Source organism: Zophobas morio, unplaced genomic scaffold (assembly GCF_036711695.1).
Source record: "Zophobas morio isolate AGI-343-1 ecotype UQ-CSIRO unplaced genomic scaffold, CSIRO_AGI_Zmor_V1 ptg000042l, whole genome shotgun sequence".
Classification (NCBI taxonomy): Eukaryota; Metazoa; Arthropoda; class Insecta; order Coleoptera; family Tenebrionidae; genus Zophobas; species Zophobas morio.
The window spans coordinates 415702-431894 of record NW_026972147.1 but is presented as its reverse complement, the minus strand read 5'-3'; the positions used below and the strand labels follow the sequence as shown (position 1 = coordinate 431894).

At 34.8% G+C, this 16193-nt stretch overlaps 1 protein-coding gene across 1 annotated transcript; it reads left to right on the top strand.

The window, feature by feature from the left end:
- Nucleotides 1-12092: 12092 nt before the first annotated feature.
- Nucleotides 12093-15850, top strand: LOC135141078 (nicotinate phosphoribosyltransferase-like). The gene is made up of 20 exons (XM_064071929.1): nucleotides 12093-12170; nucleotides 12277-12351; nucleotides 12426-12490; nucleotides 12611-12790; nucleotides 13405-13493; nucleotides 13596-13616; nucleotides 13758-13856; nucleotides 13965-14052; nucleotides 14114-14192; nucleotides 14243-14327; nucleotides 14386-14514; nucleotides 14575-14670; nucleotides 14737-14818; nucleotides 14877-14957; nucleotides 15022-15089; nucleotides 15142-15221; nucleotides 15283-15370; nucleotides 15423-15487; nucleotides 15569-15659; nucleotides 15720-15850. Exons 2-20 carry the CDS (start codon nucleotides 12278-12280, stop codon nucleotides 15795-15797), a joined length of 1638 nt encoding a protein of 545 aa, XP_063927999.1. The 5' UTR covers nucleotides 12093-12170; nucleotide 12277; the 3' UTR covers nucleotides 15798-15850.
- Nucleotides 15851-16193: the final 343 nt, after the last annotated feature.

Genomic DNA, 16193 nt, shown 5'->3' with positions numbered 1-16193 from the left:
TGGTTTTTGTCAAGTTTGCTTAGAATTCGTTTATCATTAAAGCCTCTGTAGATTAGGTAATTATGTTTTTTGTGACTTATAAAGTTAAAAAACTATTTAAACTCGTCATTTTATATACTTGAAGAAATTGTAATCTTCATAGAGACTAACCATATCATCGAGGGTAACTAATGGAGCCGGAGTAAACGGATTTTCTTGAATTGTTTCCGTGATAAAATTAAATTAAAAAAATTGCTTAAAAAGGTAGTTTTATTAGTTATTTACTTCTCTCCGTATATACTAATTCTCGGATACTAACGATAAATGAGAACTTCGAGATTTCAGTAAATGAGCTTCTTTGTTAGGTTTTACTCAACCAATAATCTGGATTGCTGTTTGTTATTCTATATTAAGCAATTTTTTAATTGTATTTTTATGTTATAGTTTATTTCTATATTACTTTAAACTTTTCTTTTATCAGTATGTAATTCAAAGGGTTCATTAAGACCAATTTCGTAGGGCACATTAAACTGAGCAGAGGGGGGATCCAGTAGCGTTCTTAGTTTGTGTCAATTGGTAATTTTTTTAAAATGGCTATTTCACTGAAAGTTTCACGTTTTTAATAGGTGTGTTTTCGTTCTGTGGAAAATTGTAGGAAACTAATTGTTTTGTAAGTTTTAAGTAGGTAAATCACTAAATAATTGTGGTTAATATTAGAATTTTCGTCTTGTAAAGGTAGACCAGAGAAGTAATTTGAGAATGCAATTAGTAAAGGTCACGTTTGCAAGAGATTGAAGTAGTCATGCTTGTTTCCGCTTAAAACTAGCACCTCAGCAATGTGTAGACTGTACAATCTTCATCAGAAGAACAAGAGACATGTTAAGCGAATATATTTAAGTAAATAAAGTAATAAAAATAAATAAATATAGGTTAGATGAGAAAATGAAAAATATATATTGATATATATAAAATAGAAATAGTTCAGGCTTAGTATGTACATTAAAATAGGCACAAAGCCCTAACAAACACCAAGGGAGATAAAAAAAAACGCTAGTCCGCTTTTGGTTGAAATTGTGTAGCTCAGAATATTGTTTTTGTCTTAGCTTATAAATGAGAATTGTAAAAAGTTTTAATATTACTGTATTTCTGTTCTAGTGATTAGTCTCCACTTCCTCTAACGAGATCAGTGTTTTGTAAAGGTTAGTAATTTCTACGGCAAAATTAATAATTTAGTTTAAACATAGTTTCTGAATAATTATCTTAATATGTAATGTTTTTGCTGGCTCACTACTCATGTTATATATATATTAGTTTTACCAGTGGTTATTTAGTAGAAATTAAGGTTTAGTCTCAATATATATTTTTTTAGTCGTTTTTTTCAAAATTTTTTTAGTATACTTCAAGTTTATAATTTCAGGAGGAAAACATTTTTTCGAATCTTTAGTTTTGAGTAAAATTTATTTTACTACAGAACTTGTGCTATATCTTAGTATACAATTATGGTGTTTATTTATAATGCTATGTTTTGAAAGTTAACACAACCAGGTGTTCTCAACAACCCTTTAAATTACTATTTTTTTTATTACTTTGGGTTCTCTTGTTTTTGGCTTTGGTTTTATTTTTTGTTAAGCCCTGTAAAAGAAACAAACAGGTCCAAGACTAATAAGTGTGTAGTTTGAGTCCTTTTAATTAAAAAGAGATGCTTCTATAAATTCCGCATTTTGTCCCTTATGGCTGTTTACCGAGGAATTTTCTTAATCCTCCCCAGATTACTTGTTCTTCTGAACAGGCGAGTCCCACCACCACACCCCAAATAATTTATAAAATTTTCTCCGGCAAAGGGATTTTGTAAATTAACTGCTATCATATATTCAAATCTAAAATCACGTACATCCGTAGTGCCATCTGTTAATACCTTGGCGTAATAGAATTTGAGATTATGTTTAGAGAGCTTGCCCCAAGCGCACTAGGACTATGCACATTGCTGACTGTTTGTCCACGTTTATGATCAACTTTCAGAAAACAAATTTAACTCCATTAACAAACTTTGCGTTCATTTCACGTAATTTGGGAGCAATGCGAAGGCGATATAACTAGCTTTGGCATAAGACAAGGCCATAACGCTCAGCCGCAGACGCAAGGCTTGCATTTTAATATATAGCTATTTTTATGCTTTTGTATCTTCAGACTACTAACTACAAGGTTCTAGCCCCGCTTAAGTACCATAGGATTGTTTGACTGCGCACCAGTGGCTTTCGTCGTGAACCCGTTTAGGTAGGGCACATTTGTTCATCGCGGTCGCTATATTGACCTGGTCCCATTCGCCAAATACTGAAGTAACCCTGCGATTACGTTTTAAAGGCAGCTATAGGAAATAGTCGTAGGCTTTTCAAAGGGTGAGTTACTCATTGGGTAAGGTAGGCCAAAAAATAGTGTTGATGGGGTTGCAAACTTTATAATCGATATTAGCGAGTTAATTTAGATGAATAATTTAAAGCGTCACCTTTTAAATTACCAATAATTTTTAAACCTTATTGAAAGATCTAAATAGGGTTTAAGGGTGCACCTGGTATAGTTATGTTACTGGTTTTTAGTAACCACACCTTTCAAGTGCCCCACAGATAGTAATCTTATATTGTACAGGCGATTATTGTTCTTACTATTTTATGATTACTTAGTCACTAAGAGGGTTAACATTATGTAAGTGCATAATAAATATTTAGGCGCAAATTATTTTAACTCATGGAAATCAAAATGGTCTCGCGACTTGCCAACACAACAACTGTACTCAATTAAACACATTAACCAGTGTTAAAGAGAAGTAGGTAACAACTTTGTACAAAGATGGAAGATCATCTAATTGTGCTACCAATCACGCGTAAAAGGTGAACAAATAAGATCCCTTGGTAAGTTCGTTTTTAAGCACTTAAAAACGAAAACCTTTAAGCTACGGTCTTAACCCTCAATTTTGGCATGATGACCCTAACATAAGGTTAAGGCCCAAACTCACGTAATCCGACTTTCAAAATTATATGTCGTCTGCAATTCGACTACAGGACTTTTTTTTTTGCTAACAATTACCTACAATACCCTTTATTATAAGGTGGAAAGTAGGACAGGTTACTTAACTTGATTTCTCCATAAAATTTTTAAGTTAAAATTTATCGCTAATTTTTTTTCTGGTATATTGTATCCTTCAACCTTAGTTAAATATCTGAAAAATGAGTGTTAATAGTTTATTGATCATAGAAATCATATTAATATTTATTACACTTTTTTATACCACACACACCTGTTAATGTCTGGTACATTCTTAATATATTTCATTACTATCCCCTCTATATTTTTGTTGGGATTTAGTCCATTTTTTAAGGCGCGATTGTATCTCTCAATCCTTGAAAGCCCTGGTATATTCTTTAAATCATATAAATAATACAGAAAAAATTATAGAATCCTGACTTTTTAGTTCTTTTAAAAGCTTTAAGCTACTTTACTTTAAATAAATCTAAGTAAATTTCTACGAAAAGAAATAGTTTCCTTTTCTTTGGTCAAGCGTAGATACAACTCACCCCACCCGCATGTTAGTCTTAATCTTTTTGTAATAGCCTATATATAACCCGTGTTTGTAACCCTACAGGTCTACATATTTATTTAAAATAATTTAACATACCTATGCAGGGGCCATATTTCTGCATTAAATCAAAGGTTAAAAGTATATTTAATTCTTCTTCTGTAGGCACAATATGATTTTCTTAGTGGTGATATTAGCATTTGAGATAAAGTTATCACATTAAATTCATGCATAACATTTTTGTTACCTGAATAACTCTGGGCATCACCTTTTTTATTCTGAGAAATATTGCAAATAGTTGCTCGTTTTCCTTTGAGGAAGTGATCCATTAAGTAACTTAAAGAATATTAATATTAATCATCCTATCATTAAAAATATAGCTAATTGTCGAACTATAGGGGTACTATATACGTAATAGATTTTACTTTTTTTTTTTTAAACCTTAACTAAACTACCAAAAAAAGAAAGTTTTGAAAATAAAACAATTTTGACCAGATAAAGCAGCATATTTGTGGTACAAATGTTTTAATTAGTATTAAAATTTTCTGTAAAATGTTTTTATTAGTTATCACATTTTTATAAAACAGTAATTAAGAGTTACTTTAATAAACTTATAGATTGCTTTCTTCACAGTCCTTATGGGCGCTAAAATTAAAATAATCAGTTCAAGAAAAATAATTGACATAGGATAACGATACTCCCTTCTTATGTGATATGTGTATTACATACTTTTTTATTTCTAGCCCCAACATGTAATAATGCTTAACGAGGATATAAAGAAAAAAAACTTTGCCAATTTTGCATGAATATTCAGCTACAAAGAAAACATTTTATTTGCTCAATTAACTCGAACAACTCAGTTTAAACTAGTAAGCAGTATCTTAGACCTTTCATATATTATTTAAAAACCTTTGTTTCAAATACTCAAAAATTCTTTGACAGCGTATAATTTTAATTTTTTTAAGCAATTTTAAAAATAAGTACTTTAGTGAGCGATATCAATTTCTTCCCACTTAACAAAAACAATTTTTTTAAAACTATAGGCCTAAACTACTGAATAGTAAAAGAGATAAATCATTGTGCCGATGAGCGCAAAGCTTAAATTGTTTTTACGAAAGCCTATGTTTATTTTATTCTTTCATCTTAAACTACTTGAAAGCCCTCCCTATAAGTTCCTATTTCCTTTTCTATTAATAAATTTAAGTGTCTTATGTTTAAAAATTTCTTCTGAGCTTTAGGCTTTTTAATTATACACCCTCTTTTCTGGACGTTAAGCTCCTACTAAGCTATCCTAGAGACAGTTACTGGCACCGCTTTGTTTGGCCCTATAGATCAAAACGGTATATTAAACTTGTCCTCTAGACAATAAAGCTAAAACTTCATTACAGCCCTAGAGAGTAAAAGACGCCACAAACAAAAGAACAAAATCTCATTATTTTTTTTTTAGCACTGGCATATTTCGGCCGGTCTTCCTACTAAGACCTTAAGCCGCTTAATCTGAATCCCCCGCTTCCGCAGAGGATGGAGCACGAGTGTGCCCACCAGCGCACGCTCTTTATAGTGCTATAATGATCGTCCAAAGGATTGAAAAAGCAAAAGTACAGAAGACCGGCTCCAGCCATTCTGTCTGGCGTAGCGGAAAACCTCTGAAAACCATCACCGGGAGAGGCAGCCTCAAGCACAAGTCCGGAGGCCACCCGGAAACACCGCCAGCACCACTACCAACCAAGCCTCCCCAGCTACGAGCTCCTCGCCAAGAAGGGGGGAACCCTAGACTTATCATTGTTTGCTAATTTAAAATGAATATATATATAAATATATATTCTATTTTAAAATAATCTTAATAGTTTAACTCACCAGTTAAAATTAATTAAAACGTAAAACGCATATCCTCATTTGTGTGGAATCTAATATAACTGCGCAGTGTAACTAGATCATACCATTAACAACTTACTTTTCTTATTAACCTTTTAATGAGTTTCTGCTAGCTTTATTATCTTCGGGTACGCCAGCAATTTAGTAAGCGCTGGTTCTTGGAAAGGCCGATCCTTGCTATAACTACTCTATAACCGAATGTGTGTTTATATTCCAACGATTCATATCGTAGAAAATAAAAGTCAATTGGAATAACAATGGACACAAAGTTAAACAGCTCTCAAAAGTAAATACATGATTTTCATTTTATCAGTTATACCCACTAATTTTTCATTAAACTTACGCTCGCATTCCTCACAACTCTCTTGTCATACTCACTTACATTCAACCTATATCATAACTTCTTAACGAATAGCTTGTTGCTTATCCGACTCTACGTTAGAAATGAGTAACTTTGTAACATTTTACTTTCTTCACTTGATAGAAGTCTCTTACAGCAATTTTAAAAGGAACTGCATTTTTTTTATACCTTTACGCCTTTAATTAGAAAAAATTTGTGAAAACGTACTCGTCCACCTGTGAATATATATTTGCAAAACGATGTACTTGTTATATTCCCTTTTCATGGCATTTGACTATCTCATAACTTTTATTTTATAAACCTAAGTGTTTTAAACTTATAAGCCATCGATGTCAAAAGTTCTCTTAGGTAATATCGTCTCTATATGTATCAAATATTTTTTATAATTAATATTTTTATTTGACATGATTAGTGCTGGGAAGTCACCTAAGCGTTTATGATATTATTGGTATTTTTATAAATAGATCCGTTTAATAGTGTGTTTGTTTAATTCCCTTTCGACAGCTGTGAAGAGCTCATAATAAATAGTTTTACCCGCCCTTTCTCAATTACAATTTATTTCATCTTAACTCGTAGTAACAACTTTTTCTAGCAAGTCTCTACTGACTGCATAGGTACCTGCTATCGAGGCAATACATTTGAGTCTTCTTTTTTTTAAGCTTGTCATGTAAACCGTGAGTATTATTATTTACTCCTATTCTGCGCGTTTCAGGCAGTTTTAATAACATCTATCCACCACTAAACCTACGTAATCCTCTGGCTTTTAATCTTTTAGTAACTGTTTTAGTTTCGTCTTTGTTTATAGCCCTCGCAGCAGTTTAGATTTATAATCATCGAGGCACGTTGCAGCATTGCAAACTTAAGGTAACACAAAAATTGTCTCTTTATGAGGGTATAGTGTTGCCTCTAACACTTACAGAAGCATGTTTATTGCGGAGAGTATTTAACAAAAAAAACGGTCTTTTTCTATAATTATTAGCTAAAGTTTACTGTTAAAACTTTCCCTGCGCATCATTGTGTGCTAGCGAAAGCTGTGTTAGTAAACAATCTTCCCCACGTGCTCTACATTTTTATTAGTACAACCTGCATAAGCTTGGTTCAAACCAACTTCAGTATATCGCTCCACCTAACCTTTGCCTTTTTCATTAATAGTTCGCATATATGTTCTTTTAATACAGCACAATTGAGTATAATGCTTTCAGCTTATTTTTTTTCAACTTAATGCCTTAATACATTTAATGCATCATAAAATTCTTCTGACCATCTCCCTTTTACATGCATAGTTCTCTTTTTAAATCTTCACTAAGACCTGAGCCAAGCAACACATTCCATCCTAACTTTAATGTTGTAACTTCTACAACTTCCAACTGTTGTCTTTTAATAACCACTTGTCATTAGGCAAACCATTAAATTATCCGTAGGTATCTAGTGTTTCGCTGGGATTTAATACCTGCTATTTTAGTTATGAGGGTGAGGTTAAATACGCACCATTCAAGACCACGAAACAGAGCCGCATCGTTGGAACCGACCCCATTACCTTGAGTTTGCGAGGTTAATGATCTTAAATGCTGAGCTAAGACGACAAACCTCAATTTCGGTACGATGGTTTACGCTTTTAAACTGTTACGTTTTAAACACGCGCCTTGTCTTGGGGCACCCAACATCGGCTAAAGACCCCGCCTTAGAGTTTAACAAAAATCGGATACGTAATTTATCGACCTAGGATGTGAGACACTGTCGCGCAATCTTAATGTCGAGGGTTCGATTTCCCGTCGGTGACAACTCACACTTTTCTGTCTGGTGGTTACGTGTACAAGTTTACTACAAACAAAAATTCTGATAGGGTTAATTACAGGTTATAACAGGTTAAATAGGTTTAACTATCAAATGGGGTCCAGAGTTGCCGTCATATCTCAGTGGTTAAGAGCATTGAATCGCCAACTCAAGGTCGTGGGTTCGGTCCCACTGCCGCGACTCTCTTTTTCTCTCTTTAAGGGTCGCGTATTTAACCTCCCCCCACAAATTTTAGAACATTGCACCTGTTTTAAGGATTCCTCAGTAATTAATCTTTGAGGCTTAAACACTGTAAGTGAGTATGTTGCATAAAGGATAGTAAATGTTAATTAATTAAAACTTTGATCTTAAAAGTGTATGATTATGGCACAAGGAGACCATACATATACATATATATACATAAAACATAATAAGAGTCAAAAGGTTGTTGTTATATCGCACTTCTCCGTTTTGTAGTTGTCCATTTTTGCCTGCAGGGCTTATAAATCAATTGAAATTCAAACTGAAAACTTATAAAAAAATTAGTAATCTCAAAGGTTGCTAATAACACAAGGTGTACTAAATTCTTTAAACGGCTCCCTTCCGACATCTGGCATTGTAAAAAGCATAGTATTTGCTAGATCTTTGTATATTATTGGTAGAAACATCTGCATTGTATATTCTACTAAATATTCTTTTATCCTCATACCTTAAGTTTATGTTTCATTTGTTAGATCGTTCAAATCTGACAACAACCTGCTCCAGTTTTCGCCAACTTTAGCTTATTAAATTTAATTTAGCCTGAGCTGATGCTCCAGATTTGTATGATCAATTAATATAGGACTTGCCTCAGGGCTAATGCTACTAACGCCTGTTTACCATTTTTAAGAGCATGTTTGCAACACGATGACTAGGGATAAAGCCACTATTTGATGTAAAAAAGGAGACCTTTAATGTGTTTATAGTGTAGCATAACCAAAAAAATTCATGGGTTAAATCAGATTTGTAAACCTGATTTAACACCCATGAAGTCGATAATTCAACCTTCAGCTAACCTATCGAAACCATCGGAAGGTTTCGAGGACTAAAGCGTCTGTAGATGCGAATTTGAATATATTGGCCCATCTTTTCAGACACTTTTATGACATTATGCCTGGAGACGATAGAGTAAACCTTGACGCTATATGAAGAATGTACTAAACTATAGCAAGGCTCGAAAGTTATGAACTCTAGTATACATGACATGATACTTTAGCGAAGCATTATTAAAATCTTCAAAAGTGGGATGGTCGCGGTATACATTATATATAATACTGATAGATAGCACTATGCCTACATCTATAGATCCTGATATTTCAAATCTATAGATATAGGCGCTGTTTCAATCCTAGATTTAGCAGTCAAGCTCGTTATTTAGCCACTTTATGCTAACTTATTGATTTAACAATGGCTCTGGAATCGAACAATAATACTATCTGTCATCACTCATTGCTAAGACAAGTTTCATGTTTGTTTTCAGAGGACCTTACTTTTACTGAACACTATATTAACTTTCGCAAATTAGCATGTTCACACCCAAGATTTCACCAAGAGATTCCCGCGCTCATTCTAAGCATATTACGTTTCCATGTAACCCTCTACGACTTGAAAGGTCTTACTTAACACTTTAGCTAATGCAACTAAACCCACGGGTTATTGTAATGCTTAAAGTTGTGACTATGGTATGCCCTATTCCTATATCTTATACACCTCTCATTATAAACTCGCAATACTTCGCACATTATCATTAAGTTCTCAAATTTATGACAAATCTTTTTTAATGCTGCTTCAATAACGTTAGGTTCTGCACTCTCCGTTCTCTAATTTTAACCTCCCACATTAGCACCACCTAAAAATGTTCACATTACCTCATTTAATCATAATCTTATTCTTGTCTTTGACTTTAAATTTGTTACAAGCAGGTAATATGTTATCTTTCAGTAGGATTTTACTTTACAACGCTTCTTAAACTTGTATCTCATCGTAACATTATTTTTTTAGACTATGTCATTTCAATTCTATCACAAGAAAATCATAAGATATTTTTATAATTCGCTGAGGCCTCTAGCACAGCCTTCTTTTCACCACTATAGGCCTAATCCTACATACCCCTTTTATGTTTTAAAGAATGTACAAAAATATTTTAGAGCGTTTCTTTTTCCTACAGAAGATCCACTATGTTTGATGTCGCACAACTCATTGTTCAGCCCAATTTTCTTAAGGGTGTTTTTAAGCTGAATTATAGCTATTTATATCTTCTTTGTTTAGTTACTTATGTAGTAATTCCCTCTTTCCTTAACAAAAGTTAGTATACATTGTCACTAGCTAATAAAGTTATAGAAGCTATTATTTTTCTAAAGTTAAAGTATATTTCCTTTTTCCCCACGCTTGAATCTGACCAAGTACCAGAATGTTTTTAGGAAAGCATTAACATAAGCACCAAGTCAGAAAATGAAAGCTGAGCCAGCAGGTATGGACTTGCAACGTTGATTGAACGCGTCAATACTTTTATTACTGGGATGGCACTTAGCCCAAGTTAGGCTGCTGGTGTAAAATCTGGCTTCATCCTTCTTAAGGTGTACGTTCCCTTTAAACCTTTAATTAGTGCACATGGGCAACTTAGCCGCTTTTGTTAGGCGTTTCTACAAGTATATACATCACTATCCTATACGCGCAAGGAAAAATCTAAGTTGTGTTTACTTTCCTTATGGTCTAAGTACCCCTTTCATGCTACGGGGTATTATTCTGAGTTAATTGTTCTTGCTTAAATAAATTTTTTATATCCTTTTTAAAATATCTAGTTTAATTAGCTAACTAAGAATTTACTTAGTTGCCTTCTAGACTACTAAGCTACTTATTAACTTCGACTAGAACACCCTTTAAACAAAACTATTACCTTTATAATATCGCCGGTCCTCTAGACCCTCATAAAGCTATAACAATAAAGATGCTATAAAAACCTAAAAAGGAGGAACCATGCATGTGCTTCTTAGACACTAGCATACTACGACCGGCCTTCATATTTGAGACCTCAAACTGCTTAATCTAAATTTTTCTCTTCTTCGGGTATGTGGGCTAGAGTGTCCACCATATGCACACTTCATAGAGCTACCATGACTATCCCGATGAACTGAAAAAGCGAGAAATGTATGCCTCGGGCTCACCATTCACCATTTGGTCTAGTGTGGTGGGAAACCTCTAGAAATCACCCGTAGAGGCTGCCCCAGGCACAACACCCCGACCCCCTTCGTTTATGAGCTCTTCAAGGGAGGAGCTCTTTACGCATGTTTTATTAATATTGATAGTATATAGCTACCCTCAAACATTTACATTTTAGGTCCGTACTGTAAGGTGGTTATATTATAAACAGTTCTCGGACGATATATTTTATTGTTCTAGTCGATCTACTTTTCCTGTTTATGTCTTGTCTGGTCTGTTTGTCATGTTTGTTCTTATATACTTGTTCTTTTCTTTTTTAGTTGTATCATAAACAAAGTTGAACACGTTTATTTATTTATTAAATTTATTTTTAGATATGGCATCCAATTATCTTCATAGAAGCGACGTTACCTTTTGGTGCGTTACAGTGGTGTACACATCTTTCATTATACAACGCTACCTATCTATGGTAAGCGCTTACATATATTTCTAGTTAACCATGTGGTAAACCTGATATGTAGATTCTATGAAGTTAGACAACACCTACAAAAAAAGGTTTTAAAAAACTAGAAATATATATTGGTAAATATTAAGTAAAGAAGCAAGGTTTCAAAACAAGAGGAAGTTAATAGAATTATATGTGAAATTTGTAAATAGACTGTTTATAATTAGTCGAATCAACTCTTATATGCTATGTACACGCAACTTTTGTATGTAGCTTTTACTAAATATACTTTTATCCGTAACCTATTTAGAGTTTATTTAACTAAATTGCACATAGCTAACACTACAGTGTTTAATGTTGTATCTCTGTGAAGACCTAGAAGTTCAAGTAATCAATAGCTAAGTATTCAGATCTCCAAACTTTCTGCTCTCGGAAATAAATGAACTGCCTGCAACAATACACTTTTTTTTTATAGAATTGGCGTAGTACACAACTGTTAGTTGATCTAATATTTGCCTCGGCATAAAGTTGAGGGGTGAGTCACTTGAAATGTGCCCAAGAACAAGTTCTAATTGGCGGTCAGGTTAAGGGTCTTTCTGTTTTGGTGTTCTTTCAAATGCGTGAATTATTTTTTGGTGAAAATTGTTAAACTAAAAATTTATTAACGCAAATAATACAAAATTGTTTGTGGTTAATGAAACTGATATAATTTGATTATATTCATTTTTACATGGACTATTCGTAGCTTTGTCATTTGAACAGTCTTGGAATTTATAACATTTTCAAAATTTATAATTTAATGTTGCTTTAATTTTTACTTAGTCTACAAGTTTATCTTAAAAGCATGAATGGCTGAAATTTTTAATCAATAATAATGCGGATCCGAACATTTTATTTAGGCGTCACTGGGTGTATGGTTATATACCGTTCGTTATTAGCTACAGCTGGTCTTTACCACTCGGGTTTAGGTATCTCTTCAACTTTATTAATTATTTATAATTAGTAAATTACATATATTTAAATGAGTTATAATTCAGTGTTAATACAGTAATAAGTTCAATAATTTTAATAAAGCATGGAATTTCATAATAATTTCGTGTGCCCCTTGCTAACGGATTTATACGAAGTATCAATGGTCTATGCCTACTGGTGACATTTCAACCGCTAACTTAATGTCGAGTGAATTACACATATTATGATTATAATATATTTTTTCTTATAAGGAAAAGTGGAAGACAAAATAATATTTCTGCTTTTGACTTGTTTTTTCGAAAAAATCCTTTTCGAGGTATTCGCATTGTAATCTATAAAATCTCGGTTTGTACTTATTCCCCCTTTTTCATCTTATCATTTAGTTTTATAATAAATAAGACCTTTAACCATATGTTCATTTTTTATAAAACTATAGGCGAGTTCACTATCTTTGCTGGTTTAAGTCAAATTTTAAAATTTATGGAAACCTTTAAAGTCACCGTTGAGCACATAAACTTTTTAAAGCAAATATTGCCTAATGCAGATCCCGAATTTTTTATTTGGTTTAAGGAAGAATTGAAATTAAAAGACGTTATTGTTTATGCCCCTATAGAAGGTAAAACTAGTATAATGTTTCGAGAGAATGTGTTCAGTTTTTAACAGGGTGGTAGGGATAGTATTAGTACTTTCAAGAGCTAAAACACTGGGTGTTCTGTAATTCACGTGAGAGACTATATTTCTATACACAAAAAAAGTCGATATTAAATTTGGCAAAGCCATGCGTAGAAGCTCTATTTTTATATAACCAAAATAAATTCAAATATTGTACGCTTAAATTAAACTGGGAAATATTTTAGTTGAGTTCTTAAAATAACTATTTCTACAACTTATTTAACCTCACTCTGTTATCTTTTTATGAATTTTTAGCCTTAGTCTCAGCTTGCAAATTAATTCTTTAATCACCGGTGACTAACCCTTTGTAATATGTTGCTGGATAATGTTTTTCCCTAGTATTGAAATTAAGAATGTTATAAAAAATTCTAATAATATAAGGCATTATATAAAAATTCAGTTGATAAATATCTAATTAACTATAATAAGCCACATTTGACCCTTTTTCCACTATGAACTTTTTGTGTGTTACTTTAAGTATGAAAAAGTAACTCAAAAAGTTTTTTGAATAGTGCTTGCAACTTTTTGTGTGAGTTACCTTTTTATTGCTCTTTTTAGGCACTGTAGTTTTCCCACGAGAGCCGCTGCTTCGTGTAGAAGGGCCGTTGGCTGCTTGTCAGTTATTGGAAACCGTCTTACTTAACCTGGTTTCTTTATGTAAATGTACCGCTAGAACTCAGATATAATTTCCTTTAACTGCCTATAGCGAACGTATAAGTTATTTGGGCTTTTAGCTATTTAATATTTAGGGTTACTGCTGCGCGCTACGGGTCTGATGTTAACTATTAGCGTTTTAGATACACCAGCTTTTTTTTAACCTTTTTTATCAATTAACGATGTCAAAGGATATTTGATTCTATATTTGTTCACGGCTGCTCGTGAGATTTTAGTTTACCGTTTTACTGTCTAAGGTTAACTTCCCGTCGCTTGTCTGTACCAACGCAGCGCGGTATCGACTTCTTTGTGGGCCTAATAAGCAGTTGCTGGAATTTGGCTTACGACGGGCGCAGGTACCTCCTTAACGACGCTTGTTTTCTTATAGACTAAGGAGCTTCATTATTTTCATTGTTTACCAAACCTAAACGCATCCACATTTGTCTACTTGTGGTGCTTTATAGGGCCCGGACGGAGCTATGTCGGCATCCGTCTACTCTTTTATGGGAGGGTTCGATGGCACCAGCAATGTCCTTGCGAGTTTGACCAGCGGTAAACCGTATGCTTAAGTTATGCATGGAATAAAATTTTTTAATTCACCTTTACTTAATAGGAATTCCTATTTATGGTACTCACGCTCATGCCTTTATTACGTCGTTTAGTGGATTGAGCGACTTGGAACAGCACGCAGAGTAGGTCTACGTTTTCTAAAGTATGACTCCAACATAATTTTTTTTGCAAGCGAGCCTCTGGGGAACAGCTCTGTTCCTTTCCGGGAGGTCTGTATGAGGAATAGACAAGCTCTCAGCTGTGAGTATACTAACGATGTAAGCGGAAAGGGTTTGTTGCCGGTATTTCCACCTGCTAAATGTCCCTCACGCTCAGGGGGAACTCGCGGCCTTCATAAGTTATGCCCTTTGCTTCCCGCAAACCTTCTTGTGTCTTGTGGACACTTATTCCACAGAGGAATCTGGCATTCCTAACTTCCTGGTAGTCTCGCTGTCCTTGGTCCAGGTAAACTTAGGAAGGTAGCAAGAAAATTCTTTTGGGCACGGCCTTTCATCTGATTACTAGTGTGGCTTGAGGCCTGTTGGAGTACGTCTTGACAGTGGAGATCTGGCCTATTTATCAAAATTCGCAAGAACGAAATTCAAGGAGCTCGACGAGAAGGTTATCTCTCGTTACTTATTTTGGCTTACCCAAAAACAAGCTGTTTACTCGTTCCACGCGACTCAGGTCGGTATAATTCTAGATGACTTCAAGTTTGAGAATCTAAAGATTGTCGCTAGCAACGATCTGAATGAAACCACGTTATCCTGTTGGTGTCTTACACTGACTGCTTAATTGCCGCTACTCTACTGCTCGCTTTTCATCAGCCTTGGAGCTTCAAGGCCACGCTATTGATTGCTTCGGCATAGGGACCAACCTTGTCACGTGCCAATCTCAACCGGCTTTGGGTAGCGTTTTATTGCGATGAAAACTTCGGGAAAAAAAAGCGCCCGACTGCTATTCGCTTTAAAGGGTGCGTGTACAAAATGGTCGAGATTGAAGGTTCCCCGCGAATCAAATTAAGCCAAGAAATAGAAAAGGTGGTCCAGCCGTGCACTCGCCTTCGTTTTTCGTAATTCCTAATACCTTCAGGTCACTATCCCTGGCAGAAAAAAATGCTATCGCTTGTTTGGGAAGGAAAGAGTGCCGCTGTTAGACCTGATGGTGCACGTGTACCTGCTAACCTTGAAAGCTTCACTTTTTACGGCTGTCTTGACTGCTACTTTTTCGTAGCTCAGAAGATGAACCCAAGGCTGGTCATCGTGTGCTTTGCCGGCACCCATTTATTGAAAATAAACGTGCTTTCGTTTCCCCTGCTCTGGTTGCTTCCGTGCGACTGGAAAGCACATGCCCTGCTTACTGTTTGTGTCCAGGTCACTCCTCTGCACGTCTGTGTTTGGAAGGACGGCCAAGTAACCAGTGAGTCTGGTCGCGAGAGGTAAAGTATTTTCGTGTTTGCTGGAGTTCAGAAGTTTTACGCTCCTTTGTCGGCTGTAGCTTATTCTTCATGTAATTATAGAACCCTCTATGAGATACGCCAGTATGTCCAAGAGCAACTGAAATACTTTCGGGAAGACATCTTAAGACCAGTGAATCCAACTCCTTATAAAGCTTGAATACTCTAAAGTAACTTGCTTAAGAGGCTTTTTACTTTTTATTTTAAATTCCAGGTGTCGCTCTCCGACGATCTGTTCACCTCCCTTCACTCCCTGTGGATGGCCGCGTCCCCCATCGCTGACTTGTGCTAGGGCGCCAAGGCGTTCCAGTAATTCTTGCTTATGAGAATCTGAACAAAATAAAAGTCTTGAAAAATAATGAAAAGCTAGCAGTGACTATTAATCTTTGCAGCTAAAAATTACCCGCTTTTGACGATACTCAATGGGTCGCGTGATACAAAATTTCTCATAACAAAGGGCAAATGATAGCGGGAGAACTAAAGGCTGGGTGTTATGCGCCTTGCGAAACAGGGCAGAGCAGTGTGCAAGGTTCATAACCACACCTACTGTGTGCGAGTTCGGTGCACTGGCGGTCTGAACTACCACGAATGATAAAAAGTTATGGCATACTTATAGGTCGCGAGGTTAAGTTGTAGCGTTTAAACGTGTTACACAGTAAAGTAAAGGTAGAAGGAGCAAAGATAAGTG